This window comes from Xenopus laevis, chromosome 8L, assembly GCF_017654675.1.
Source record: "Xenopus laevis strain J_2021 chromosome 8L, Xenopus_laevis_v10.1, whole genome shotgun sequence".
NCBI classification, from domain to species: Eukaryota; Metazoa; Chordata; class Amphibia; order Anura; family Pipidae; genus Xenopus; species Xenopus laevis.
In genome coordinates this window covers 58,464,087-58,492,057 of record NC_054385.1, presented here as the reverse complement: position 1 = coordinate 58,492,057, position 27,971 = coordinate 58,464,087, and the positions used below count along the sequence as shown (strand labels likewise).

At 37.8% G+C, this 27,971-nt stretch overlaps 1 protein-coding gene across 2 annotated transcripts; it reads right to left on the bottom strand.

Annotated features, from left to right (window-relative positions):
- Window positions 1-27,971, bottom strand: LOC108698475 (UAP56-interacting factor). Of its 2 annotated transcripts, XM_018229989.2 has the most exons (11): window positions 27,888-27,971; window positions 21,780-21,877; window positions 20,388-20,481; window positions 9,221-9,334; window positions 8,705-8,847; window positions 7,106-7,206; window positions 5,137-5,218; window positions 4,865-4,902; window positions 4,711-4,785; window positions 4,141-4,261; window positions 1-391 (listed from the first exon to the last, which is right to left on the bottom strand). In XM_018229989.2, the coding sequence occupies exons 2-11, from the start codon at window positions 21,858-21,860 to the stop codon at window positions 293-295; spliced, it is 948 nt and encodes a 315-aa protein (XP_018085478.2). In that variant the 5' UTR covers window positions 21,861-21,877; window positions 27,888-27,971; the 3' UTR covers window positions 1-292. The 2 variants fall into 2 exon arrangements, with proteins under 2 accessions (XP_018085478.2, XP_018085477.2); XM_018229988.2 differs by lacking the exon at window positions 27,888-27,971 and having other exon boundaries at window positions 5,137-5,221.

Here is a 27,971-nt window from a genome sequence, read left to right as displayed (position 1 = left end):
TGGGTTTCAAACATACATTTTTTATTTAAATAACAGCAGCTTATACACTGGCACACAAACTGCTAAATTTGTGAAATAAGGTTAACAAATGATTGGTCTTCAACAGGTAGAATCTCTTACTTGGTATTGTGATCAGCTTTTCTTTTTCTCCATTTACCAAAATATTAATGACAAGGATCAGTTAGTAATATAACAATAACATGTCCTATTCATTGGAATTTTGGAACACCTTTCAGTCAACGGTGACAACTGACATTTTTGACTACATTATTTTTCTTGCAGTCTAATACACTTAAGCAAGCATGACCGTTCGGCCAACTCTTCTTGGCGTTGTTGAAAACTGCCCTTTAGTCTTGAAAGTGGAGAACCTATCATTGAGTGTTACATTGGTCTGCAAAGAAAAAAGTATAGTCTTGAACTGAAACATACACATGCAATGATCACAGATTATTTAGAAATCAATGTTATATAGCCCATGGTATTTAGGCTATTGTTAAGTACAGCTCCCATCATTGCCAACTTGCTGCTTTTAAGTGTTATACAGCAGTCATAAGTCATTAATTGGGGAATGTAATAAAAGTCGCAAAGAGCAAAACAATTTGCACAATTAAGAATAAAAATGTGAATTTCGCAATGTAATATTCTTCCTTAAACTGTTATTGCATTGCGAATTTTAATTACACATTGCGAATTTTCACTGTGCTTTGCCCACTTTTAAGAAGGCGAAGGTGTCGTAATCTTTTGGAGCAAACATAACGACTTTTTCAGTAAGAAGTTTTATTACATTCACTGCGCACTGACGCAAACTTTAGAATTCGAAAACCTTCTTCCACTGACGAAAGTGGTCGCTAAACAGTTTGCTCCAAAAGATTACGACACCTTCATCTTCTTAAAAGTGGGCAATGCGCAATGAAAATCGCAATGTGCAATTAAAATTCGCAATTACAGTTTAAGGAAGAATATTAAATTGCGAAATGCACATTTTTATTCTTAATTGTGCAAATTGTTTTGCTCTTTGCAACTTTTATTGCGGGTTCGCAAAAGCTATATTAAATTCGCGCAAAAAAATTTGTTCGCACAGAGGCATAACTTTTCGCATTGCGAATATTTTTTTCTGTTACCAACTTTTATTACTTTCCCCCAATAGATTTGAAAATACAATACAGTGTGTCATTTAGTACATATTATTTAGAGGTATCTTTTTATTCTCATATTGTTTTTCCTCAAAGGAGACTGCAGAGAATGTTTATTGTGTTTGTTTCAAAAAATTCTTTGTTTGCCATTTGGCATTTTATGCAAAGTCTGAGGCTTTATTCATAGAAGAATACACATTCAGTTCAATCTGTTTATGACCACAAAGGAATGCTGTTTTACGGATGTTTATGTACAGTGCTTCTCCTGAAGCAATACATATGGAATCTCTCAAAAACATATATATACATTTGAACATGCAATGAAACCTCAATTTTACATCCCCTCATTTTAAGTTTTCCCTCATTTTACACTGTTTTTTGTGATCTTAACTACTTCCATCAATGAACAAAGCTTCCCCATATGAAGCCATCACTTAACTAAATGATCACTAAAATAACCACTGAAACAATAATAATCACACTAAAACAAATGTTCCCCATATACAGTAAAACCAATGATAAACTCAACTACTCTTATCAGTAAACAAATGTTTCCCAAATACAGTAAACCCAATGATAAATTAAATGACTTTCATCAATTAACATATGCTCCCCATATATTATAAAAAAAACGATGCATACACTGATTCCTCTAGAAGTGTTTTGGCACTAAGTAACCCATGGTAACCTATAAGACGCTTGCATTTAAACAGGTGACCAGTAAATTCTACCTGCTGATTGGTTACTGCCCCTGGGTAAACTGAGTGCCTTTTATTACATAACCCCCATGTGTATATTAATGAGTCTCAAATCCATTTATTCTAAAGCTATAGGCAGGGTGCATTCCATGAGCTTTAACTAAACATGGCACATAACTCACTGCTAATTAGAGCATTATCAGTATATTATCAGTGTAATCGACTACTCGAGTTAATGTAGTGTAATTTATCTCTATTTTCTTCTCTGCTGTTTCTGACAATTGTATATATTTTCATGATGTGGACTTAATGTTATTCCCTGCCTTTTGACTGAACAATATTGAGTGCAGTGGAAATAAATAGTTCTGTATCTCAGATGAAAAAACAATTAGGGGTTATGTAATAAAAGGTGCTACGTTTGCCCAGGAGCAGTACCCCAAAGCAACCAATCATCAGGTAGCTTTTCCTGTTCACCTGTTTAGAAGCAAACATCTTATAGGTTGCTATGGGTTACTGCTCCTGGGTTGTGATGGGCGAATTTATACGCCAGGCGTGAATTTGCGGTGAATTCCCGCGATTCACCACCGGCGAATACATTTGCGAAACCGCCGTGAAAATTCACCAGCGTCAAAAAAAATGGACGCCGGCGTCCGGTATTTTGGACGCCGGCACATTTTTGTTATAACGAGACGCTGGCGCCATTTTCGCAAATTTTTCGCCATTTTGCAGGAAATTCGCAAATTTTTCGGCGAAACGATACGCTCCAAATTCGCCTATCACTACTTCTGGGCAAACATAGTGCCTTTTATTACATATGGGGGTTAGAGCTGTAAAAATCATGCATTTCAGCCAAGGTTCCAACAATATAAATAATAGGATGGCAATTACGTGTTTACACCAAATCTCATCTATTTCATAATTCATTGTGCAACCTTTGGACAAAAATTCCTATGTCAGTATTAATATGGGTGGAAAGTAGCATCCATATATTTGTATTGGAATGGCATGACTTTGGAGCGGCTATGTAATGAGAATCTGAATTAATTATATAATGTATATATACACTAAATTGGGAGTCTGTAAACACAGGTAACTGACAGCAGAAGCATTTGGATCAACTTTAACAGTTGCATGTGCAGTAACAGAGCATGTGCAGTGAATCAGCATAAAAGAAGATGGCGAGCAACTGGGGGCATTTTGGGAGGCACAGATCTTCCCTATTAAATGACTGGGGTTTCCTTTGGGCTGGTACAGAACCCCAATACATAATTTGCAATATTGCTACCATACTTCTTTGTTAAAGGGATACTGTCATGGGAAAACATGTTTTTTTTCAAAACGCATCTTTTAATAGTGCAGACTTATGCACTGAAATCCAATTCTCAAAAGAGCAAACCGTTTTTTTTAGATCCAATTTTGAAATCTGACATGGGGCTAGACATGTTGTCAGTTTCCCAGCTACCCCAGTCATGTGACTTGTGCCTGCACTTTAGGATGGAACTATGTCCTGGTAGGCTGTTATTTCTCCTACTCAATGTAACCTGAATGGGACCTGAATTTTACTATTGAGTGTTGTTTTTAGATCTACCAGGGAGCTGTTATCTGGTGTTAAGAAGCTGCTATCTGGTTACCTTCCCATTGTTCTTTTTTTAGACTGCTGGGGGGGGGGGGGTGATATTATTCAAATTGCAGTACAGCAGTAAAGAGTGACTAAAGTTTATCAGAGCACATGTCACATGACCGGTGGCATCTGGGAAACTGACAATATGTCTAGCCCCAGATTTCAAAATTGAATATAAAAAAATCAGTTTGCTCTTTTGAAAAATAGATTTCAGTGTAGAATTCTGCTGGAGTAGCACTATTAACTGATGTATTTTGAAAAAAAACATGTTTTCCCATGACAGTATCCCTTTAAGCTTTGCATTTCCTTTAAATGATTGCATGTATAACCTGTTACTGTCTCTTTATTCTTCCTTAAAAAACAACAACTAAGGGGAGCACTCTTGCACCTACTCTTAAGAGTTAATGATCCCTTCAATAGTCATTTTATTTATGACAAGATACTTTATATCATAAAGAACCAAATTTCATTGCGCTCATCTTTTCCTCATTCTGTTAATGCTGAAATTCATTGGTCTTAGAAATCCCTTACTGAGTTACATTCTGCCAAAGAGCATGTATAGTTGCATTAAATTACACCATCGTCATTTGTACATTAACAGTATAAATAATGTCAGTGTGTCTTAAGTACACAGAAAAGAGCCATTTGCAAAGGATAATTCATAATAAATTGCATAATGCCTACTCACGTGATTGGCCATTGCACGGAAATTAAATCTCAGTGGGACTCCCTTTGGAGGTGGATCTGTGGACTTAGCTGTTTGTTTCCTAAATCTCCCTTCAGAACCTTTATTTGCTGGCCTGCCAAATCTACCAAAGAGAGAATTTTAAATATTGAATCACTCATCCGTCTTACATATATATATATATAAAAAAAAAAAAAAAACAGTTTATCCAAGTGATATCAAAACAAAAGAATGTAGGGGTCCTTTACAACCATTAGCACAGTTGTGGTCACATTAAACTCACATTCATTAAAGGTACTTGCCTCCTGTTCCAAATCAATGTAGTTGTCCCTACTGAAACGGGAACCCTGCCGGGTTGCCGTAGAATCCTGCATCAATCGCCATAATTACGCCAAAAGAATAGGGTGCACACGTCATTAGCATGCCAAATGGTGGAAATTACACCATTTTCAATGTAATGGAGTGCAACTGCACAAATTCTAACACATAGGCCACAACTGCATCAGACTCAATCCTCCCTGGTGACTGCAACAGCATTGGAATTCCAAGACCAAAAAGTAGTACTCCACTTACTTTTTCATTTGGCTTGCTTTGGGATTTTGAACAGAAACTGTTAAAGTTGATCCAAATGCTTCTTCTCTTTGCCATCTGTGCAGGAAAGTAAGATATGCATTGATTTCCAGTCCATATGTTACTCTTTATAATGAAAAATCAGGAGTTTCAATACCTTCTTGCGTATGTTCTTGGAGTTATTTGTTTTGTAAGCTGAAACCAACAAAATATTCTATTACTATTGTTATTCAATGGTACAGCCTCTGTCGGTGCAGTTTTTTTTATACTCCTGAAGAAGTAAACATTAAGCTATGTGACCAAAATATCAGTTTATGAAGTACATATACAGTAAGTAGTAAATAGGATGGGTTCAGTTTTGTAATAGATTTTGTAAGGGATTTCCATGAAAGCAGAAAACCATTTAGATAAGAATTGTTGTAAACTTACTCCTCTGCTCTGGTTGACTACATTTGATTGTTGCTGCCTCTTTGCCAAATTGAACTGTGACCGTCTGTTCTGTGTATTAATTCTTCTGTGAAAAATAAAATGCAGTTAGATCCTTAGGATTTTGACTATGTCCCAGGAGACTTGTGCCCTTGTAAATGTTTCAGATTTTCAAACTGGCCAACTGGACAGTAATGTGAATATTGCCTTCACCAGAAATCATAAGATCCTGGCATACTGTAACAAAATCATTATACAGTACTTTATGCTAATTTATCATGACATGTACTGTATGGGTGGCAATTATTTACTCCCTTTAATATTGTAGGACGTGTGTCATGAACTTGTGAGAAGAGTCACAGAGGCAAAAATTGTTTTCAAATTACAGCAACTATCAGGCCTGCTGATATCAGAAAGGATGTTGCAGATACGTGGCTGCTGTTCTTCCATGTTAAACAAGAAAGTTGATTTCAAATGCAGATTTTAAAACTTTTTAAATTAATTAGCAGGTCTGAAAGGTGCAGGTCCTCTACTGTATGCTATAATTAATGCTGGGAATAAACAAAATAAGCTGCCATTGCTTTTGATGACCAGTACATCTTAAGGTGGCCATAGACTCAAAGATCCGCTCGTTTGGCGACATCGCCAAACGAGCGGATCTTTCCCCGATATGCCACTAACGGCATGGCTATAACGGGGGTAATTCGAACATTCGGCCGTATGGCCGAACGATCAAATTACGATGCTCCAAGGGGCTCCGACGGGTCGGTCGGTTAAAAATCAAACCTTCCCGATCAATATCGTGGCCAGATATCGATCAGGAAGACCTGTCAGAAGCCCCCATTCACGGGCAGATAAGCTGTCAAATCGGTCCAAACGACCGATATCGGCAGCTTTATCTGCCCGTGTATGGCCACCTTTACTTTCATGTTGAGACTTCGGACTAAGCATTTGTTGAATTGTGGGTATGGAAACTATTTAGGACATGTAAAATGGCTCTAAAAACCCTGGGGCATATGAAGAAAAAGATTATAGCCTGGGCAGAATTACCTGCAATTGCCTTAGAAAGGGTCACCTAAGAATACATTTGCTGTGAAATCATTATAGTCTGTCTCATGTATGTTTCATACATGCAATTATTAAAGGATTGAACCCTCATATTGTATGCTCTTTCAAACTATAGGCTTTGTTGTAGGTAGCTATAGTCAATTCATCACTCTCCAGATACTGCTGAAATGTTGTACACATGCCAACATTCCTCTGAAGTAAATAATATTTCCACCACTGCTATAACAGATATTTAATTTACAGCCCACCAGCAGTTGTTGAGTACAATGCTAATATTTTTGGCTGAAAATATGAAGAGCTTTAAGTTGGCCATGCATACAAAGATCTGCTCTTTTAGCGAGGTCACCAAATGAGCAGATCTTTCCCCAAAATTCCCACCTTGCGGTGATCTGATGCAGTCCTCATCCTGCATGATTTGTAAACCTGCATGATGAAGATCTGCCCAAATTTTGGACATTGGTCAGACAGGCCCATTATTTAAGATGCCAATTTGGCCCCTTTAGACTAAGTGGGCTGCTTGTCTGCCTGTGTATAGGGCCCTTAAGGTGGCTATACACGTGCAAATTAAAGCTGCCGATATGGGTCCTTTAGAACAATTTGCCAGGTTATCTGCCCGTGTATAGGGGCTTCTGATGGGTCTTCACGATCGATATCTGGCCACAATATCGGGAAGGTTTAATTATTTAGGCAATCGACCCTAAGGCCGAACGTTCGGATTAACCCAATATAGCCCTGCCATTGGTGGGCATATCGGGGAAAGATCCGCGCGTTTGGCAATGTCGCCAAATGAGCGGATCTCACAGTGCATGGCCAGTTTAATGCAGTCCTCATCAATTGATCCAGACCAAGTAAAATATGCAGAATACATGGACAGAGCAGCTTCCACAATATTCTGGTAGTATACCTGTTTAAGCCTTGAACAGGTGTAGAGGCTGGTCTATAACCTTTCTGGCGTTGCTGACGATTTCCCCGAGTTTGTGGTTGCCTTTGGCTGTTTGGTGTTTCCTGTAAAGACAATTAATTTTAAGATAATAATAATCTAGTATTCTTGTCCCTATACAAGGCCTTTAATATTACCATCTCTTGCTGGCTCTTTAGAAGGAGTTGCTTAAATGGGGCAAGGTAAACACCTGAGATGGCATGAACTTGGTATGACAATCTGCACCAGCAGAAAAATATTTAAGCTCTGTCCAATACCCTTTCCTTCTTCCCTTTGACTTACTCAGGCTGCAGAAAAAGATGTTGCAGCCTATTCCTTGGACTAAGTGCAGGTAACAGACACGTGATACTTTACAACAGATAATGCAATGGCAAAAAGCACACGACTAACAGCAGAATGTAACCTTGTTTTAGCTTTTTTTGCTGCACGTCTTTGTTAACATCTGGAAAGGAACCCCAGATACTTTTTTGGCCTATACCTGCAAGCTCTGGCAACTGTCAGTATATTGCACAGTGGCATGGTGCCATTGCGTCAGTAATAAGTCACTGTAAATTTCCACTTTGAAATGCCAAACCACCTGGTCTGCTAGTATTGCATTGGTAAGTCATAAAACTCAGAGAGTAAAGCTGGCCATAGATGCAAAGATCCGATTGTACGAATCATCGTACGATCGGATTTCCCATCTCCGACCCCCACTAACCATTCAGATCAAAGTCTTACCAGTCAGATTAGTTAAAGAACAGATCAGCAATGTTCTGCCCCTGACAGCAATCGTACGATATCTATGTCCAACCAAAGCTAGTGACAGTCTCCCACTGAAAATCGTACGATCGGCAACACACGCAGAGATATTATCGGCAGCTGACAGAAATTTTCTAACCTGTCCGATCGACAAAACGACCGATCTCCGCCGGACGAAAAATGTCGGGACTCTCCACACACGGTCTGAATATCGTACGAATCCTCGATTCGTACGATCAGATCTTTGCGTCTATGGCCAGCTTAAGGCTGCAGTGATTGAGGAGAAATTACATTTGCATATTGTGTGCAGTTGTAATGGATCCTTGGGCAAAGGTCAAGTGTTTAACCATACTTTGCAACATTTTGCACTTTTAAAAGTTAATTTTTGCTACTCCTTCAATTCAGTTGTGGATACAAGGTTCAGCCATTTAGCACAAGATTTTTAGAATGGGCATGTTCAATGAATGGACACTCCTAATGGGCAATATGACAATAATGTACAACTTTCACAGTCGTTATCCAGCACACTTCAATACACTCCAAGTCATTAACTCATCAGGGTGCACGCAACAACGTATGTTCACCTTCACATACCTCTAATTCAAGTGTATATAGATTGCAGCACTCCAGGTTTTTCCATTAAAACCGGTGCTTGATAAAGGATCGTTTGTATCCAAAACGTCGCTATGCTATATTGGAATAAAAACGTTTTTAATGGAAAAACCTGGAGTGCTGCAATCTATATACACTTGAATAATGTACAACTTCCCATGACTCAAGGTTATTACACACATACAATCAGAGCAAAGTTAATTTAAATACCTGTTTATTTGAATTCTGACGGTTCAGGGGACTCACCCCTTTCAGCAATGCAGCTTTCCTTCTAGTTATAGGACCAACACCATTATTTTGCAAGTTAATTCCTGAATAGACCTGTTGTTTCAAGTACGGTCTATGTCTAAATCCTGTTGGACAAGAAAATACACATTGTAAGTTTTTTTTGCCATTGCTACTACATTTCCATACACTCGTTGCATTTTTAGTCTTGATGCAAAAAACATTTTAGACAAATATTACTATGTGGCCATATAAAAATTAGGGGTTTATTAAAAAAAAATCCAGTTTGGAGCTTCATGCTTTTTTTTTTTTTAGCAAATGATTGATTTTAAAATGCCATTTAATATTGCAGGCCAGACTGTCCCTATCATGTCCCATTACTTTCCCACCACATTCTCCCTCTGCCACCATGTAGAAAAAGTAAATTCTTCACACTACAAATTTGGCAACAAGTGCCAAGAACTAATAGACCATTATATTACGCTCAATGTATTCACTTACCTTGCTGATTTGTTTGCACTCCTCTGAAAAATCTCTTTTTAGGGAAAGATTTATTTCTTCTCTGCTGCCCTGATTGGTCTGAGGCAGGCTCATTTTGAAGTTTTATGATGTCATCTGCATTATGAAAAATTGATGCATTTATTTATTATTTAAAATTTGTATATTCCTATAATGAATGACTAACTACCATGACATTAGTATGTGACACTTGGTTAAGCACTGCATAAAAAAAGTGTATCATTCTAATTTAAATCTAATATTTGCCTTATATAGTGACATAGAACCAAATACTCAAAAAATAAAAAACTTAAGCAAATCTCTCTTGTCGCTCTACAAAGAGCTACACTGACTGCATCTATAAACTGCTAAGTGGCTCATTTACAAATGTGAATTCAAAGTGCAAAATTTGAGTAAGAAAAGACATTTTAAAGCCACAAGGCAGCAGTTTCCCAGAATTCCAGTGTAACTGCACATGCTAAATAGAATCCACTACAACTTGTGAGCAATGCAGCACTATGGGTTCAAATTAGAAAGCTATTAGCACACTTCTTGTGATTTGGTGCACAGTTTCTGAGTGGGGATGGCAGCACTTCCAGCTCTCCAATGCACTCAGTAAGGAAATGTAAGTTCAGATTCATTCGACGCAAGTCAGTCACATCCTTCGATGCAACCAGCTAAGTGAACCATTGAATTACCTTTAGACCCAGACTGGTAGTAGTTCCAAGGTTCTCCAGCATCCTTGCCTATTAAATGCAACTGCAGATGTTTGTCTTAACAAAATATTTATTTTTACCTTTTGTGCATTCTGAGTGAAGATACACGGGCAGCAAAAGAAGGGTACGGAGCGCTTCACAGAAGACAACACGCCAGAGGGGGTTTGTGCAGGGGGGTGTTTAAGATAAATGTTAAAACTGTTTACTTTGGTGCATCATTATAAGCAGTAAACTACTATTTTTCTCTAGTATGGAAAAACAAATATATTTCTTAACAAATAATTTATTTGTTCTTCTTTATCTTGATAGATTTTCCATATGACACATACATGTCTGCTGTAAATAATGGATGTGTAGAGCCATTAATGATAATTTTATGAGGTAGACAGAATTTTAATGCAGCTTCAGAATAGGAATATAAGTGAATGCATAATAAATATCAGCCCTTGTTATTTCATCCATCAACAAGACAGCTGTATACAGAAACAGGCTGCAATTATCTGTAAGAGCTGACTGAAGTCCTCCAAGTGACCATCCAGTGAAAACTGATACAGACCTTTTCTACCAGCAACTGCTTTTGTCCTTGCAGTGTAATCAAGTAGGAATCACAGCTGCCTCTCTTCAGATTCCTTCAATGTGTGTCACTATGTACAGCACTATACTAAGAAATTAACTGACTACAATTAAGAAAACATTGCATATGTTCAAATGCTTGTACCCTTCCAACTGTAAAAATGTCTTTGAATTTGTGGGCAGATATATGTTGATTGTTTATTGGTGTTATTATTATAATAATATATTGTATGGGCATTTTTCAGTGCACTATACTTTAAATTATACAGGGAATTATGTATTGTCTGTTGTAAGGACAGACGTTACAAATGAGTAGCTGATATTGAGGTGGTTCCTGAGATCAGTCAGTAAAGCTGTCGAGATGCTGCTATGAAGTACTGAAACTAACAGTATTATATAGTAATATATAGTATATAGTAATATTTAGTGCTGGTCAAAGGATATTATGTCACTAAGGAGTTCTGTCACCCATATACTGTATATCTCATGCAACTCTCTGATAATTTTGTATAGCCATTTAGTTTTTTAAACTATATTATCATTTTAAAATAGTTAAATTTTAATTAACTGATTTTTTAACTAGAATGTTTTGGAATATATTTTTTGGACTTGATATATGTGCCCTTTGAACTGGGGGCTATATTCCAAAAATTCTGGCCCTTTGGACAGGCCTTATAGACTGCAGCGATTGATCAGGATTATAATTTTAAATTTTAATGTATGACAAAATGTTCATGAATCTGATAAACTCACCTAACCTAAAGCCCCACAAGTTTAATGTCCTCAGACATCCCATCAGCAACTTCACTGTCATGCTCCACTCCCAGCACCAGTACCCATCCCTCTTGCTTACCCAAAAGTTTTACTGCCCATGGTGCTTCCATTGGACATCTGACATGCCTCACATGCATGACATTGATACTGCTATGTACAGCTTCCATCATATTTACTCCCATGCACAAATTCCAGTCTCTGTTTCCCCCTGCATTGAAACTCCCTTCACCCCAATATCCACCAGTTTATGTAACATATCCTTTGCTATTAACAACTTCATCACCTTTCCCGTAATATCATGCCCCATCAGTTTCATTTTCAAGGCTAATCCAGCACCACATCAATAGTAATGTCGACAGGCACAGAAAGGCCGATTTTTTAAAATTTGGATTTGTGTAATTTTATAGGATTTTTTGTACATCGTATAAACTCACAAATTAAAAAAATGAGAATGTAACCTTATTTATTCTATTATTATTTATATCTATTATTCAAATCTAAATGTAAAAAAATGTGAATAAAACTTTTTTTAATGGGTTGAGAAGCTATACAAATTGTGGAAAACTCTAATTGAATAAATAGTTTGCATTTTGCCTAGGACAGCTCCAATTGACTTTTACATGACCTCACAAGCTTTCACAGGCCACAGTTCACATTACAGTTTTTGGCATTTTCCCACTTAATAAATATAAAAATTTGTGTTTTTTAAACCATTAATCAAAATCCTAAAAAAATACAAACGTTGATAAATAACCTCCCCCAAGTCTTGAGTTACCACTTCTATCTGTACCACACTGCAAGCTGCTTTAAATTAATGCCTACCAATGTTGCTGTCTCTATTTATGCAATATCAAGCTTGTATATTGTAAAGTAATAACCCTTGTTTTTTTAACATATAGGTAACTGTCACTTTTAATAAAAAATGTATTTGCAATACAAGAAATCTCACTGTAACTCAGTTAAGAGTTACAGTTAAGAGTAAGAGTACTATTACTCCTGCCAATTATAATTCCTTAGGCCATTTTTAAAATATGGCTAAAACAGAATACATGCATTAAAATTTGTGTTTTTGCAGTAGTGTATAATCACCTTTTGTTCTGCAGCTGCAGGATTCTGATTAAAGCAACTGCCATCACAGTTATCATGCCCATTTCATGGAAACTAAGATAATGCCCAAAGGGTAAATAGAATGTTATGATGTTCAAAGAAACAAATGTCTTCATGAAAGGTCTACGAGCTGTCACTCTGTCTGAGAAGGCTAAGAGCTGCCACTGAATGCAAGCATGAGTGGTAATGCAAAGTGACACTGAGGACAGTGCTATGGAGGACTTGGCATGTTTAGATAAGCACTCGAATGCTTTCAGGTTAAATCAAGACTACAATGATGATAATTCCACATGAGCAGATATCTATCATTATATATTTAGGGAAACATATACAAAGGTTTGTTTGCTGAACAGTGTTATACGCATCACTATTCTGAGTTCATCATATACATTTATTTAAGAAAAAATATGACTATACTGAACTCTATCTATCTATCTATCTATCTATCTATCTATCTATCTATCTATCTATCTATCTATCTATCTATCTATCTATCTATCATCTATCTATCTATCTATCTATCTATCTATCTATCTATCATCTATTATCTATCTATCTATCTATCTATCTATCATCTTTCTTATATAATATATCTTTGAATACAAACCGACTTGAAATATACATTATTATACAGTAGATTGTACCTACTGGCTATCTATCTATCTATCTATCCATCTATTATCTATCTATCAATCTATCTATCTATCTATCATCTATCTATCTACATCTTTCTTATGTACTCTATCTTTGAATACAAACCGACTTGAAATATACATACTGTAGATTGTACCTTTGTGCAGTAAGACTGAGAAATTGACAATAGCTGTGCTTGAAAATGCCCAATACCAAATAATTTTATGTCAAAATTACTCAGCAACACCCATATAACTGAATAATCCATCCTTTCTAGTCCTATGCAAGGTTTTCATTAAGGGAATGTTATATCAGCTACAAACCTGTTACTGCATGATATCAGTTAGTAAATAATTGCCTCTTAGTTTGTGTCACGTGGTTACCAGTTATAACTTGCAGTAAAATATTAACTGATTAGTTTATGTGAACTAATCTGATCTAAAAAGTTGCTGCTGCTTCTGTTTTGAGATAAATAGCAAGTTCGTTGCAACATATCTGTGAATTATTATCTATAATAACCTGTTGTATGTTGCATACTTGTATTTTTGTGGGCCTGGTAACTGCTAATCACTTTCCTTATAACTTTATAATACACAAAAGCCATGAATATCTTGTAAATTATATCCTTATAAACGGTGAGTAGTGATGTCATCAGTTATAAACGGTGAGTAGTGATGTAATTTCTGTCACATGACTCACTAAAATTTGTGTATTATAATTAATAAAGTACCCCCAGTTGTAAAATATGAGGATATTATAAGTTACCTCGGAGTTCCATGACCTGTATAAAAACACTCGGCCTTCAGCCTCGTGTTTTTATATGGTCATGAAACTCCTCGGTAACTTATAATATCCTTATATTTTACAAGAGGGGGTACTTTATTCACTATATAATACACAGAAGTCATCAATATCTCAATATACTGTAATTTATATGCTTATAAATGGAGCAACTATGACGAATACTTATGTATACGTCATAGTTGTGTTTTATTTGTCTTATGATTTCTGTCTCACAAACAACAATCTTACATTTAAAACTCATTTTGAGTTTTTCAGAGCTCTTAAATACCACAATGAAAAAAAATGTATAGATTTGTTATTTAGTAAAATAAGAAGATTGGTCAATGGGCAAAAATTACTGTCTTCTCTTGTTGACAAAAAATAACGAGAGGTAAATCACCATTAAGGTCATTTATACAGTCCCCAATGTGTGTCTAATACCTGAAATTAGTGATGGAAAAATAAATTCGGCAGACACGAATTTGCGGTGAATTACCACATTTCGCTGCATGCAAATTAATTCACAAAACTGCAGCGACAATTCACCGCTGCAAAGTCTGCCGCGTCACAAAAAATGTGGCGCACGCAAAAATAGGTCCACGAAAATTATTCGGACTCTCATTGACTTTAATGCATTTGGACCAAATAATCGCACGTATAAAAATTGACACTCATGTCAAAATTGACGTGTGTCAAAATTATTTTGATGCCCATTGACTTCAATGCGTTTTGCGGATTTTGCACAGATTCGCCCATCACTACCTGAAATCAGTTATTTTTTGATGTCAGTATTATGGCAAGAAAAGATACTGAACTTGCTGATAACTGATACTGAACTTGCGCAGGATCAAGACAGCAGTGGCACTGTTTGCTATTTCAGCCATAAAGTGAGCTCTGAGCTGGGAATTCCCTCCATATTCAAAAGTTAAAAATAGCAAATGAGGGGGTAGATTTACCATCACTCTAATAACTTGGATTTAATTTTCCAAGTGACAGATGGCAGTAATTACGTGTCCCACCAACTACAAGTAAGCTGTTGGGGGATCCTGTGATTTGTAGTTCAGCAACAGCCAGTTTAGCCTTAAAGACAGCACATGTTACAGCAGTCAGACATTGTACCTGTATGTATTTTTAACATGTGCTGCCCAGTTAAAAAAGAAAACTTGAGCCTCTGTGGTATAGCCTGCTGTATGTTTATTTAGAGTTTTTAAGAATATTATGTCTCTTGTGACAACATGCTCATTCTTAAATACAATTTGTTTTTTCAACAAGTTGTAGTAAATTAGCACATTAACTTTTGATTCCCTGTCAGGTAAAGAACCTCTGTACTGCAACAAAAACAATTATCGTTTATGGTACAGCAGGGAGAAGACACTGTTGGCCACCAGCTTTGTGTGTTTTGTCTCAAATGTGCTATTAAAGGAACAGTAACACCAAAAAATTGAAGTGTTTTAAAGTAATGGAAATATCATGTAATGTTGCCCTGCACTGGTAAAGCTGATCTGTTTGCTTCAGAAACTCTACTATAGTTCATATAAACAATCTGCTGAGTAGCAATGGCGGAAATTGAAAAAAGGCTATATGGCACAGGGTAAATAATGGATAACAGATAACATTGTGTTCTACAGAGCTTATTTGCTATCTGCTGTGTAACTTGAGCCTTTTCTCCTTTGAATGGCTGTCCCCATTGCTACACAGCAGCTTATTTATATAAACAATAGTAGTGTTCCTGAAGCAGACACAGGAGTTTTACCAGTGCAGGTCAACACTGCATTATATTTTTATTACTTTAAAACAATTTCATTTTTTGATGTTACGGGTCCTTTAAAGGGGACCTGTAACCCAGACACAAAAAGCTGTATAATATAAATCCTTTTCAAATTAAACATGAAATTCAATTTCTATTTTTCCTTCGCCACCTCAGACCAGGCGAAGCGCAATAGAGTAGATAGGGATTTCTTAAAAAAAAGTCAAAATTTTTTCTATGTCCCAAAAAACACTGGCGTGTTTTCTACATTATGGGTGATAGGCTGAAAAAGATCAAAAAATTTTTTGGGGCTCCCCTCCTTCCCCCCTACATTTCCTGACTCATGGCAACTTACCTATACAGTGGGCACATGTGTAGGGCAAAATAAAAATTTTATTTGATGTTTTGAAGGTTTTCTAGGCATTTGTAGTGCTGATACCTATTCCTCCATTGAAATTTGAATTTGGCGCCGTATGCAAATGAACGATCGCTAGCGAAACTTCGCTTGGCGAATCAACGCTAGCACAACTTCGCAAACTTACGCTACCCCTGTGCGCAACTTCGGATTTTAGTGAATTTGCGGAGCGCTGGCGAAACTACGCCTGGCGAAGTGCGGTGAAGTGCGGCGAAGCGCGGCGAAGTTGCGCCTGGCGCAACTTCGAATCTTAGTGAATTTGCCCCTAAGAGAGCCAGACATATTAAAGGAACAGTAACGTCAAAGAATAAAAGTGTTTTAAAGTAATAAAAATATAATGCAGTGTTGCCCTGCACTGGTAAAACTGCTGTGTTTGCTTAAGAACATTACTATTGTTTATATAAATAAGCTGCTGTGTAGCAATGGGGGCAGCCATTCAAAGGAGAAAAGGCTCTGGTTACACATCAGATAGCAAATAAGCTCTGTCTGTCTAATGGTGTTATCTGTTATCCATTAGTTAACCTGTGCCATATAGCCGTTTTTCAATTTCCACCATTGCTCCCCAGCAGCTTGTTTATATGGAGTATAGTAGTGTTTTTGAAGCAAACACATCAGTTTTACCAGTGCAGGGCAACAGTACATGACATTTTCATAACTTTACAACACTTAAAGGACCAGTAACATCAAAAAATGAAATTGTTTTAAAGTAATAAAAATATAATGCAGTGTTGCCCTGCACTAGTAAAACTGCTGTGTTTGCTTCAGAAACATTACTATTGTTTATATAAATAAGCTGCTGTGTAGCAATGGGGCCCATTCTAAGGAGAAAATGCTCAAGTTACACAGCAGATAGCAGATAAGCTCTGTAGAACATAATGCTATCTGTTATCCATTATTTGTCCTGTGCCATATAGCCATTTTTCATTTTCTGCCATTGATCCACAGCAGCTTGTTTATATAAACAATAGTAATGTTTCTGAAGCAAACACATCAGTTTTACCAGTGCAGGGCAACACTGCATTATATTTTCATTACTTTAAAACACTTCCAGTTTTTGGTGTTACTGTTCCTTTAAAGGGATACTGTCATGGGAAAAACATTTTTTTTTCAAAATGAATCACTTAATAGTGCTGCTCCAGCAGAATTCTGCACTGAAATTCATTTCTCAAAAGAGCAAACAGATGTTTTTATATTCAATTTTTAAATCTGACATGGGGCTAGACATATTGTCAATTTCCCAGCTGCCCCAAGTCATGTGACTTGTGCTCTGATAAACTTCAGTCACTCTTTACTGCTGTACTGCAAGTTGGAATGATATCACCCCCTCCCTCCCCCCCCCCCAGCAGCCAAACAACAGATGGGAAGGTAACCAGATAACAGCTCCCTAACACAAGATGCCTGGTAGATCTAAGAACAGCACTCAATAGTAAAAACCCATGTCCCACTGAGACACATTCAGTTACATTGAGAAGGAAAAACAGCAGCCTGCCAGAAAGCATTTCTCTCCTAAGTGCAGGCACAAGTCACATGACCAGGGGCAGCTGGGAAATTGACAAAATGTCTAGCCCCATGTCAGATTTCAAAATTAAATATAAAAAAATCTGTTTGCTCTTTTGAGGATGGATTTCAGTGCAGAATTCTGCTGGAGCAGCACTATTAACTGATGCGTTTTGAAAAAAATGTTTTTTCCCATGACAGTATCCCTTTAAGGCTACCTATATTGAGCAGCTTTAGCTCCACTCAGGAATGAGAAAAGGGATTAGATCCCAAGAGCATTGTTGCCTAGTCAGGGAACCAGAGACAGGGCAATAGGGACTTAGATAGATCACCCCTGGGTTTCCTCTGAGAAGTGTCCCCAGAGGAAACAGGAGAAACTATGGGTAGACTGATATCTCACCTCTATTGGAGGGAATGCTTTACAAATGGTCTGCATTGTGAGTATGTATTGTCAGAGCCCATGTCCTAATAAAGGCATTTTAAGAAAAGAAACTACCGACTGGTGCTGTCAATAACTAATGTGGTATGTATTGACTATTGCACCATGGTTGCCTTGTGTATCATTGTTCTATTCTCCCTTGTGGTTTAGTGTTAATAAATCAGTTCAGTTATTGTTCAAGAATTACTGGCGCCCAATTATTGTGCACTGCATACATTTACAACTATGCAACACCCTGCCTCCACACCATTGTGAGCGCTCAACCCCTTAGGATTAAGGAGCACATTATTGGGGCAAAGCTCATAGTTAGAATAACGCTGCCACTCAGTTTACTATAGGCTTACATATAATATATATATATATATATATATATATCATATATTTATTGCAATACTGCAACACAGTTTTAAAGAACATCTAAAACACATCCAGTGACATTCTGTTTACTCTGCATGGCTGAATGGTGCTGTGTTTGCACTTGAACAGCTTTTATTCAAGCTATATATAGAATCCCACATTTTTTATCTGCATTGAGCAAGCAGGCAGCTGACACCATAACCCCATTTTGCCAATAAAGTAATGTACGGTATGAGTGTCGCAACAGTATATGCTACATTTACAGTAGTAAACTATGAATGTGGCAAGATTCTTACCCAATATAATTTGTATGGCAGCATCTATTGCGTTAATAAAATCAAATAATTGATATACAGTAACTAGCAGACAAACATTTAGCTCATGTCTGCCTGAACATTATCAGATTATATACCAGGGTACTAAAAGATATCCCAGATATGGAAGATCACCATAAACATTCAATATTCAATAGTCAGGCCTCTGTGCTTGATTATGTCCTTTTCAACCCTTTAAGTAACTTGCCTAAAACTTTAATCCTATCCGTAACGCTGAAATGACTACCTTTATATTAATCTGGGAAATAGCTACATGAGTCAGCAGCAGCTGACAGCCTAGTGAATGTTGTGAACATATGCTGCTCTGCTAGACAAGCTACTGGTTAATACGCATCCCATTAATACCCTAAACTGCAAAATCAAGTCTGATTTTTTTGTTGTGATTTCTGACAATTTCTTCAGATTACTCAACAAATTTAGGGTTAAAATGGCCTTTTTTCTGCTTGTGATTTGTAACACTTAAGGGCAAAGATATGAACCCCATATAGGCTCTAGCATTGAAGCCTCAAGGTCCTATTTAACTACAGTAAAAAAGCAAATCTAATTCAGGTTGCTGCCATTTGACTGACAGGTAATTAAGGAATAATAAAACTGTTGAGAGCTAATTATTACTGATGAATTCATTGCGTCTCAGATGCAAGTACAGGTATGGGATCCGTTATCCAGAAAGCTCTGAATTATGGAAAAGCTGTTTCCTCATAGAATCCATATTATACAAATAATCCAAGTTTTTAAAAATGATTTCCATTTTATCTGTAATAATAAAACAGTATATTGAACTTGATCCAACTGGAAGCAAAAAAACAGTCTGTTAATTTAATGTTACATTTCTTTAGCAGATATATGGTATGAAGATCCAAATTACAGAAAGATCCATTATACATAAAACTCTAGTTCCCAAGCATTCTGGATAACAGTTCCCATGCAAATATCTGTATTACTCTCTACTTGCATGATCACAAGGTGGCACAGACAACATTTATATCATTCATCAAAACTCACTGCTGTGGTTTGTTTTGCCACCATGAGTTTAATGGATTGTAGGATTATGGATTGAGCACAGTGGCTAAAGTGTTATTATGTTTAGCCTCCTTTTGCTCCAAAATGCCTCAATCCCCAATGGAACTGTACCAAACTGACAGAAAAATGGTGCCTATTTTCAGCTAGAGTTTTAGCAGTCCATCTGCACCAGCTTTGCTATTATATATTAGCTTGTGTGACTAAGCCTTTAGTCAACACAAATTTCAACGGTTTGGTGGCTCATTATTAGTCAGCTCTGAGCTAGATGATTCTCCTCCCTTCCTGGGTGCAATATCGTGCACCCTGTAAGAGAAGAGAACCCTCCAGCCCTAAACTGACAAGTGTGTTGGAATATCCAAATTAATCTCTGTGGCACTGCTGAATGCAGTGGCAAAGAACGTGTTTCTTTATGTAACTGAGGTTATGTAACTAGTTTAGTATAACCCAACAGCATTGTGGAAGCCTATGGCAAAGCCTAGTGTATGCACATACAAACATTTAGATTGGGAGCCAAAACCAAATTGTTTGTTCACTGATTTTTGCTTGGTAGTTTACAATTGACATGTATAGTAGTGAAAGTATGTGGGAGAACACAAAGCTTTAATTTGCTACAGTTATTTCTTTGACAATTCATGTTTTTATTTTTTTCAAAAACACATGTTTATTCTAAACCTTTGTTTGCGATGAGGTATTTACTCACACACAGTAAACAGTAATATCTGCATAAATTATATCCATGGTCCAATAAATGACAGTTCAAAAAATGTTACCTACCTAAAGACATGTCAATCTTCTTATTGTGTGCTTGGAGTTCATGGGCTTGCTGATCTTGCTGCTCCTCCATGGCTCTAGTTGTTAGGAACAAAGACTGAGTGGTAGAGAGACAGAAAATGTGAGTTCACTGGAGACTAGAGCTCTGATATGTCTGTTTCTAGCTGGAGAGTCAATGTCTGTCCTGGAATTTAGGCACTTCCAGCCAAGCATGGAGAGAGCCAAATATAGGGACAACAGTCTGACCTACTCACTGAAGGCTAGTGACAGCTTCCCTGGAATCCACAGCCTGCTCATTCCCTTAAATTTACACAGAATAAGGGAAATTGTGTTTTAAATAATTGTAACAGATATTAATATTTGAAAACAATTTCAAACATATCCTGACATACTTTACATGTGTCAAGCTACAGTATTTATAGCTGTCCAAACTGGAAATATTAACCATAAACAGTGACAAATAACGATCAGAATTGCTAACAAATGTCTCTATTTGCATCTTAAAAATTTATTTTAAAATAAACTGCCACTTTACATGCTAGAAAATGTAGCCTTTAACGTTAACAGTTACCATAAACAGAAAGTCTAAAAGTATTAAAAGTTATATATATTGTTCTTCATAAATAGCTGTAGCTTAGATTGGAGAATGAGCGATAGACTGATCTTTTATAGGCGGTATTTGTAAACAAAGAAACTAGATCTCTCTTATCTACATTCTCCTGCCATAGACTCCTTTAACTTTGATCACAATTATAAGGGTAGGGGCACACGGCGCGATTTCGCCGCGATTCTGCGCTAAGCGAGTTGTCGCTGCGTTTTTTAAGCCGAAATAGCTTTGCTAACTTTGGCGCTGGCGTCAATGCAAATCGCGGCGAAATCGCTGCGCTAATTCACACGCGGCGATTCGTTTTCTATTGTCGTCCGAAGTTGCCTCGCTGGGCGTTTCCGGGCGACAGTAGAAAAAGAATCGCCGCGTGTGAATTAGCACAGCGATTTCGCCGCGATTTGCATTGACGCCAGCGCCAAAGTTAGCAAAGCTATTTCGGCTTAAAAAACGCAGCGACAACTCGCCCAGCGCAGAATCGCGGCGAAATCGCGCCGTGTGCCCCTAGCCTAATAGGTATATGAAGGAAAGCATCTTTACAGTACTTTGGTTAATCGAGATGGAAAGGATAAAAATGCAGAGCAAATTAGTTTACAATAATATCTGGTGACTTTGAAGCAAAACTGTTTTCAGATTAGAATTGGTCAGCTGTTAACTGTTTTAGCTATCTTAGTTTTCACTGCAGCCTCCACCTAGTGGCAGAAATAATTATTTATTATCATTTTTACATGGGAAAAGTAACTCACAGCATTAATAAAATAAATTAATTACAAAATTATAGTACCACTTACATTTACTTTGCAGGATGATTCTCCAATCAAAAGCATCTCTGCATACCTTTTTGAGTAGTAAGGTAGGATGCAGCGTCTCATGGCAGATATTCCCCTGTCTGACAGACATTTTTAAGGGACAATTGGATTATGCATACACTTAAAATTCTAACATCTGGTGCATCTTGTGACATGCATCTCCATCTACTACAAATTATTTATGTAATACGCAGGCTATGGCACACGTGACACTTCTTAACCATACAAATTTTACCTAGCAGAAAACCATCATACATTGGTTTCTGTGGCAAGGAAGGAAATGCTTGAGACCTCTGGTGCATACACTTTTCAGCCATAAAATGTTTACTGAAAAGTACCTATTCCTGATCCTGGTTTCAGTTAATTCCCATTCAAATTAATGCACCATATGTGCCATCAGCCAACAGAACTAAACCCTAAAAATTAATATGGCTACAAATGCCATATTTTACATACTGAACTGATTACACCAGCCTAAAGTTTCAGCATCTCAATAGCAGCAATAATCCAGGACTTCAAACTTGGCACAGGGGGGTCACCCTCTTGGAAAGTGTCTGCAACACTCACATGCTCAGTGGGCTCTGAGCAGCTGTTGAGAAGCTAAGCTTAGGGGTTGTCACAAATTATTAAACAGAAATGAGGCTGGCCTGTAATATAAATTGATGCTACAGGGCTGATTATTAAATTCTGATGCTAGCTGCACTGGTTTCTGAGCTGCTGTATTAATTATCTGTATTAGATACTAATCAGCCTTATATTGTGACATTTATATTCTATGTGTACTGTATATTTTGAGTGGGTCCCTTAGCTCAGTAAGTGACAACAGCACAGAGCACGTGCAGTGAATCAGCAGAAAAGAAGAATGGGGGCCTATTGGGGGCATCTTTGGAGGCACAGATCTTCCCTGCTAAAGGGCTGTGGTTGTCTTGGGCTGGTACAGAAGGCCAAAACATAATGTACAACGTTTCTGCCCTAATTCTATTTAGATTTTCTTTAAGGACCTTCTAAAGGCTCGTAGTGACAAGCATTGTGTGGGCGAGTACAGCACTACAGGGAAATACAAGCTGCGTTTCGTTCTGCTCTCCAGGGCGAAATGCCCATCAGTATGAGTCCTAAATGTTTTTTGACAGCTGATTTAGCAGCCTACTGTAAATAAGCAGCTACAAAAGTGAATGTGAAACGAATAGGCTTGCCATTTCCTCTCCTTCAAACCAGACACATGAAATCCACAACTTTACAATTAATTCTGATGCGTACTTTAAAGGTCAAGTTTATTAAGATTTGAGTTGTGTTTTCCACAAAAATGCAAGTTTTTTTGTCAAAAATCTATTTTTCGGATTAAAAAAACTCACATTTTTCGAGTTTTTTTTTATAAGACTTGACATTTTTGAGAATTTTTATACCCTTGAATTGAAAAATACACCCTCTTAAAGCTGTTGAGTTCATGTAGAAGTCAATAGCAGAGGTCCCTTGAACCATTTGAAGATGTTAATAGCCTTCATGATGTTCGAATTTTTTTTTGTGAGGGTTTTACCTAAAAACTCGATCAATTCAAGCAATTTGAGTTTTTTCTCTCTGAAAACTCAATTAATTTGAGTTTTGGGGTTGTTTACCCGAACTCGCTAATTTTAATTTTTTTCCTTTCCAGTTGTCTCTTAAATTAGAAACCATTCGAGTTGTGAATTCATTCGAGTTATGAAAAAACTGAAATTCAACCTTTGATAAATAACCCCCTTAGTCTGCAGCAAACATATTATGCTAATTGCCAAAAAATTATCAAAACATTAATTCAACAGATGTATACAAGAAATGTGTTTGCCTTTAGTTATCAGGATTTGATATCAGTACATTTTGCTGCCCACATTGAATCGCAGACAATCTGATGTCAATAAGGCCTTGTCACTGCCCAAAACAACACACAAATGTTAAACTACACTGCCTCATTGGGGCTAATTTACTAACAAAAACTGGACATACAGTATTTGAACCTGGGCAACCAGTCAATTATTATATTGGTTCAACTTTTAATGATGAAAGTTCAAATTGTAACAATTATTCTGTGACAGACTTAAAGGGATTGTTCACCTTTAAATTGCATTTTTGTTTGAAGTAAATAATGATATTCTGAGACAATTTGCAATTGGTTTTCATTTTTTTATTATTTGTAGTTTTTCAGTTATTTAGCTTTTTATTCAACAGCTCTCCAGTTTGCAATTTCAACAATCTGGCTGCTAGGGTCCAGAGACTGGAATATGGATAGGAGAGGACCTGAATAGAAAAATGAGCACTAACAATACATTTGTAGCCTTAGAGAGCATTTGTTGTTTAGATGGGGTCAGTGACCCCCATTTGAAAGCTGGAAAGAGTCAGAAGAAAAAGGCAAATAATTAAAAAACTAAAAAAATACATATATATATATTGAAGTGTAATGTTTCATTTTTAACCTTGTAAAGCAGCTCTGGGCAGGGGGGGGGGGCATCATCGACTTTTTAACTGCTCTAAATTCATACATAGTTGATACATTTCTTATAATTGTCCCTGCTGAGCAGTATCCCTGAGTTTCATTAAAGGCAGCTATTAGAAATCATACAATAGTTGTTAATATTCCAAAGATACTGTTGGGAAATGTATCAACTAATTGTATCAACTAAGGGGCACATTTTACGAATTTCGAAGTATTTTTTGGGTACTTCGACCATCGAATAGGCCAAACTCGACTTTGATTCGAATAGAAAATACTCTGAATATTTGACAAAAAATCGAAGTACTGTCTCTTTTTACAAACTTCGACTTCGACACTTCGCCGAATTGCTATGTTAGCCTATGGGGACCTCCTAGAACCTAGAGCCAAAATTTGGCTAAGTTTCAAAAAGTCAAAGTTTTTTTTTTGAAAATCGTTCGATCAATCGAATAATATATATATATATATATATATATATATTAAAATCGTTCGACCGTTTTCACGATTTCAACGAACGGTCGAACGATTTTACTTCGACCGAAAACGCCCAAAAAAATTCAAAAAGAAAAGTTGACTATCGAATTTGACCTATTCCATGGTCGAATTTCGAAGTTTTTTAACTTCGAAATTCGATCCATGATAAATCTGCCCCTAAATGTAGCAAATTGTAACAGTTCAGAAAGCTCCTGTATCACTGAACTGCCAGACTGAGACACTAGAGACAGGAACATTTAACTTTCAATTAAAAATTTGGCTAAACAGGAAAAGATGAAAAATGGAAAACAATCTGAAAAGAATGCAACTGAAAAAAGTGTTTGGAAGGTGAAGTAAAGTTCAGGGAGCATGCTCATTAGCTGTTGAAGAGTTTTCTGTTAATGCATAAACAGTAACATTTTAGAAGGTTTGTGATCTGGCATATTGAGCAGATAATAAATTTGAGAGGGGGAAACTGGAAAAAAAAATTTGTCTGTGTTTTTTGGAGCAATGTATCAGCAACAAAAGTTAAATATTTTTATATAGGGTATGCCAGTCTGAAACTATATATATAGAGAGAGAGAGAGAGAGAGAGAGAGAGAGAGAGAGAGAGAGAGAGAGAGAGAGAGAGAGATACAAGAGGCACTCTGATCTGAGTGCAGAGGACCTCTTGTATTTGTCTATATGTATTTTGTGGTCACAGCCTCATTGCACCCCAGCGTAATGGTTTTAAAAATTAGTGGTGAGCACCCTTGTTTGATATATATATATATAATTTCAGTGTATTCTCAATTGTCCCTTTAGGCTAATTGATCTTTTCTTTGGCCAGCCATAAATGCTGGAAGAGGAGACACTAATCTACTCTTACCCCCAATGGTCAATGCACCCCAACAGAAAAAGCATCCACCCCATCTGTGCAGAGACAGATGCCTTTCTTGTAAGTGCATACTGATTACATAATGCTATTTTCTCCACTGGCAGAGAAAACACCTGGTGTGACATTAGACTAACAGATGTCCTTGTTTGTATCCCACTTCAAGGCACAGAGGCCCCAACACACCACACCTTTATTGAAACAAAAAAAATGTCAGTGGGTGGGTAGAAGGTACCAAAAGTGAATTTGAGGTTGTTCAGAAGCAGCTGACACAGCCCTGGCCCCAGGGTTGGGAAGTCTAAAGACCACAGGAGGCTTTTAATGGTGGCTTGGGGAAGCTAATTCTTCCTAAATCTACACCAATTCCTAAAGATATGACATGTACTCTAGGGCATTATACATGGCATTGGCCCTTATCCGGTCATGTGTTCTTCGCTGAATTTTAAATTAAATAGGTACTGGATCTTGTCATGTGTTCTGGGAGTTATACATGAAATTGCAACTGCATTTATTCTGCCATGTGTTCTGGCCTACAAAATTTTTACTGTACTTATCCTTGAAATGTAGTAGAGTTTTTAGTGGAGCCGCAGCCAGCTATTTGATGCAGTTATGGAACTTACCCAATGTATTTAACATTGGTGTGTTAAATAGATAGGGTAAGCTCCTCAACTGCATCAAATAGTGTGTGCGTGGCTACATTAAAACCTCGACTGCATTTCAAGGATCTAGCCAGTCAAATGGAAAGCCTGCACCACCACTGCAGTCTACCAGAGACGGGCCTAGCCAGCTGGGCACCCTAGGCACCCCAGCCGGGCAGCTCGCCCCCCATCCCTGTCTTCCGCACATGCGCTTTAGCAGCGCTCACGTGCGCATTAGTGGCGCTAGTGCCATGTCCGGTCTAGGGGTAGGCAGAAGAGGTAGCTGCCCAGCACCCCCCAATCTTTGCGCCCTGAGCAGCTGCCCATTCTGCCTACCTCTAGTTCCGGCCCTGCAGTCTATACAGTTGAATTACAGGTGTACAGTGAATCAACTTTATTCTACTGAATTTGCCATGTGGACAGTAACATCTAGTTGCACCAGTGTATACATAACCTTGGTCCAGTGATATTAGAAAGGAATCCATGTAGGAAATGCAGGCCCGGACTGTGGGTTCTGGCAAATGTCAGAGGGGCTGCCAGGGGCGTAACTACAGAGGAAGCAGACCCTGCGGCTGCAGGGGGGCCCAGGATGTATAGGGGCCCCATGAGGCCCTAATTCATATGCAATTTCAATAAATATTGATAAAACAGGTCAACCTCTAGACATTTTGGGGGCCTGAAAAATGATTTGCTGTGGGGCCCAGTACTGTCTAATTACGCCACTGGGGGCTGCTGTTCCTATAGACAGTCACTATTTGGGCCTTTGTGTACCTAGAATGCCAAGGCCTATTTTGACTCCCAGTTAGGGTTGTCACCTGGCCGGTATTTTACTGGCCTGGCCGTTAAAAATGATGCTTGATGCTAATGTTATTAATAGGGAAAAACAGCAAGAATATAGGAAGGCCGGTATTTTTTTCAAGAAAAGGTGACAACCCTACACCCAGTCCAGACCTGAGGAAATGTATTTACTTAGCATCCCCAAACAAAAAAACTGTCATCCTCTCCCTACTCTAAATGGCATTTTAAGATAAGGCCACACGTGGAGATTCTGTCGCCTGGCGACTAATCGCCTCGTCTTCTGAGCGACAATCTCCCCAAACTTCCTCAGCGTGTTTTCCCATAGGCTACAATGAAAAGTCACATCGCTGCATGTGCTTTAGCGCAGGCCACTTTTCATTGTAGCTTATGGGAAAACACGCTGAGGCAGTTCGGGGAGATTGTCGCTCAGAAGACGAGGCAATTAGTCGCCAGGCGACAAAATGTCCCCGAATCTCCTCGTGTGGCCTAACCCTAAGTCTTACAGACAGTTTAGGAAGCAGTGGCATAGGGAAAGGTAACACAGCAGCAGCATTAAGGATAAGCAAAGGGCAAGCAGCTGATGTAAATAGAAACAAACATGTCTGCTGCTGGAATAAAACAGCACAAAGTGAAAATGTAATGAGTGTGTAACAGCAGCAGATAAGATCATTGTTTACATGAGACACTGGATAAGAATGCATAGGATGTTCCTAACACAAGAACTCCCAGTAACAGTGACAGGCAGCCTTTTGTGTGTTGCCAGAGCGCTGGGAATTGTAGTTGCAAATGTGCTGGGGAGACGCAGGCTGTAACACGCTGCCCAGGGTTGCACAAAGCCCACGCACCGTCATTTGTTACGCTCTCAACAATTGTTTTCTCACTGGCTGTCGGAACTACGCCGGGGGCGCTTCTGCTGTTATCTCCTTTCT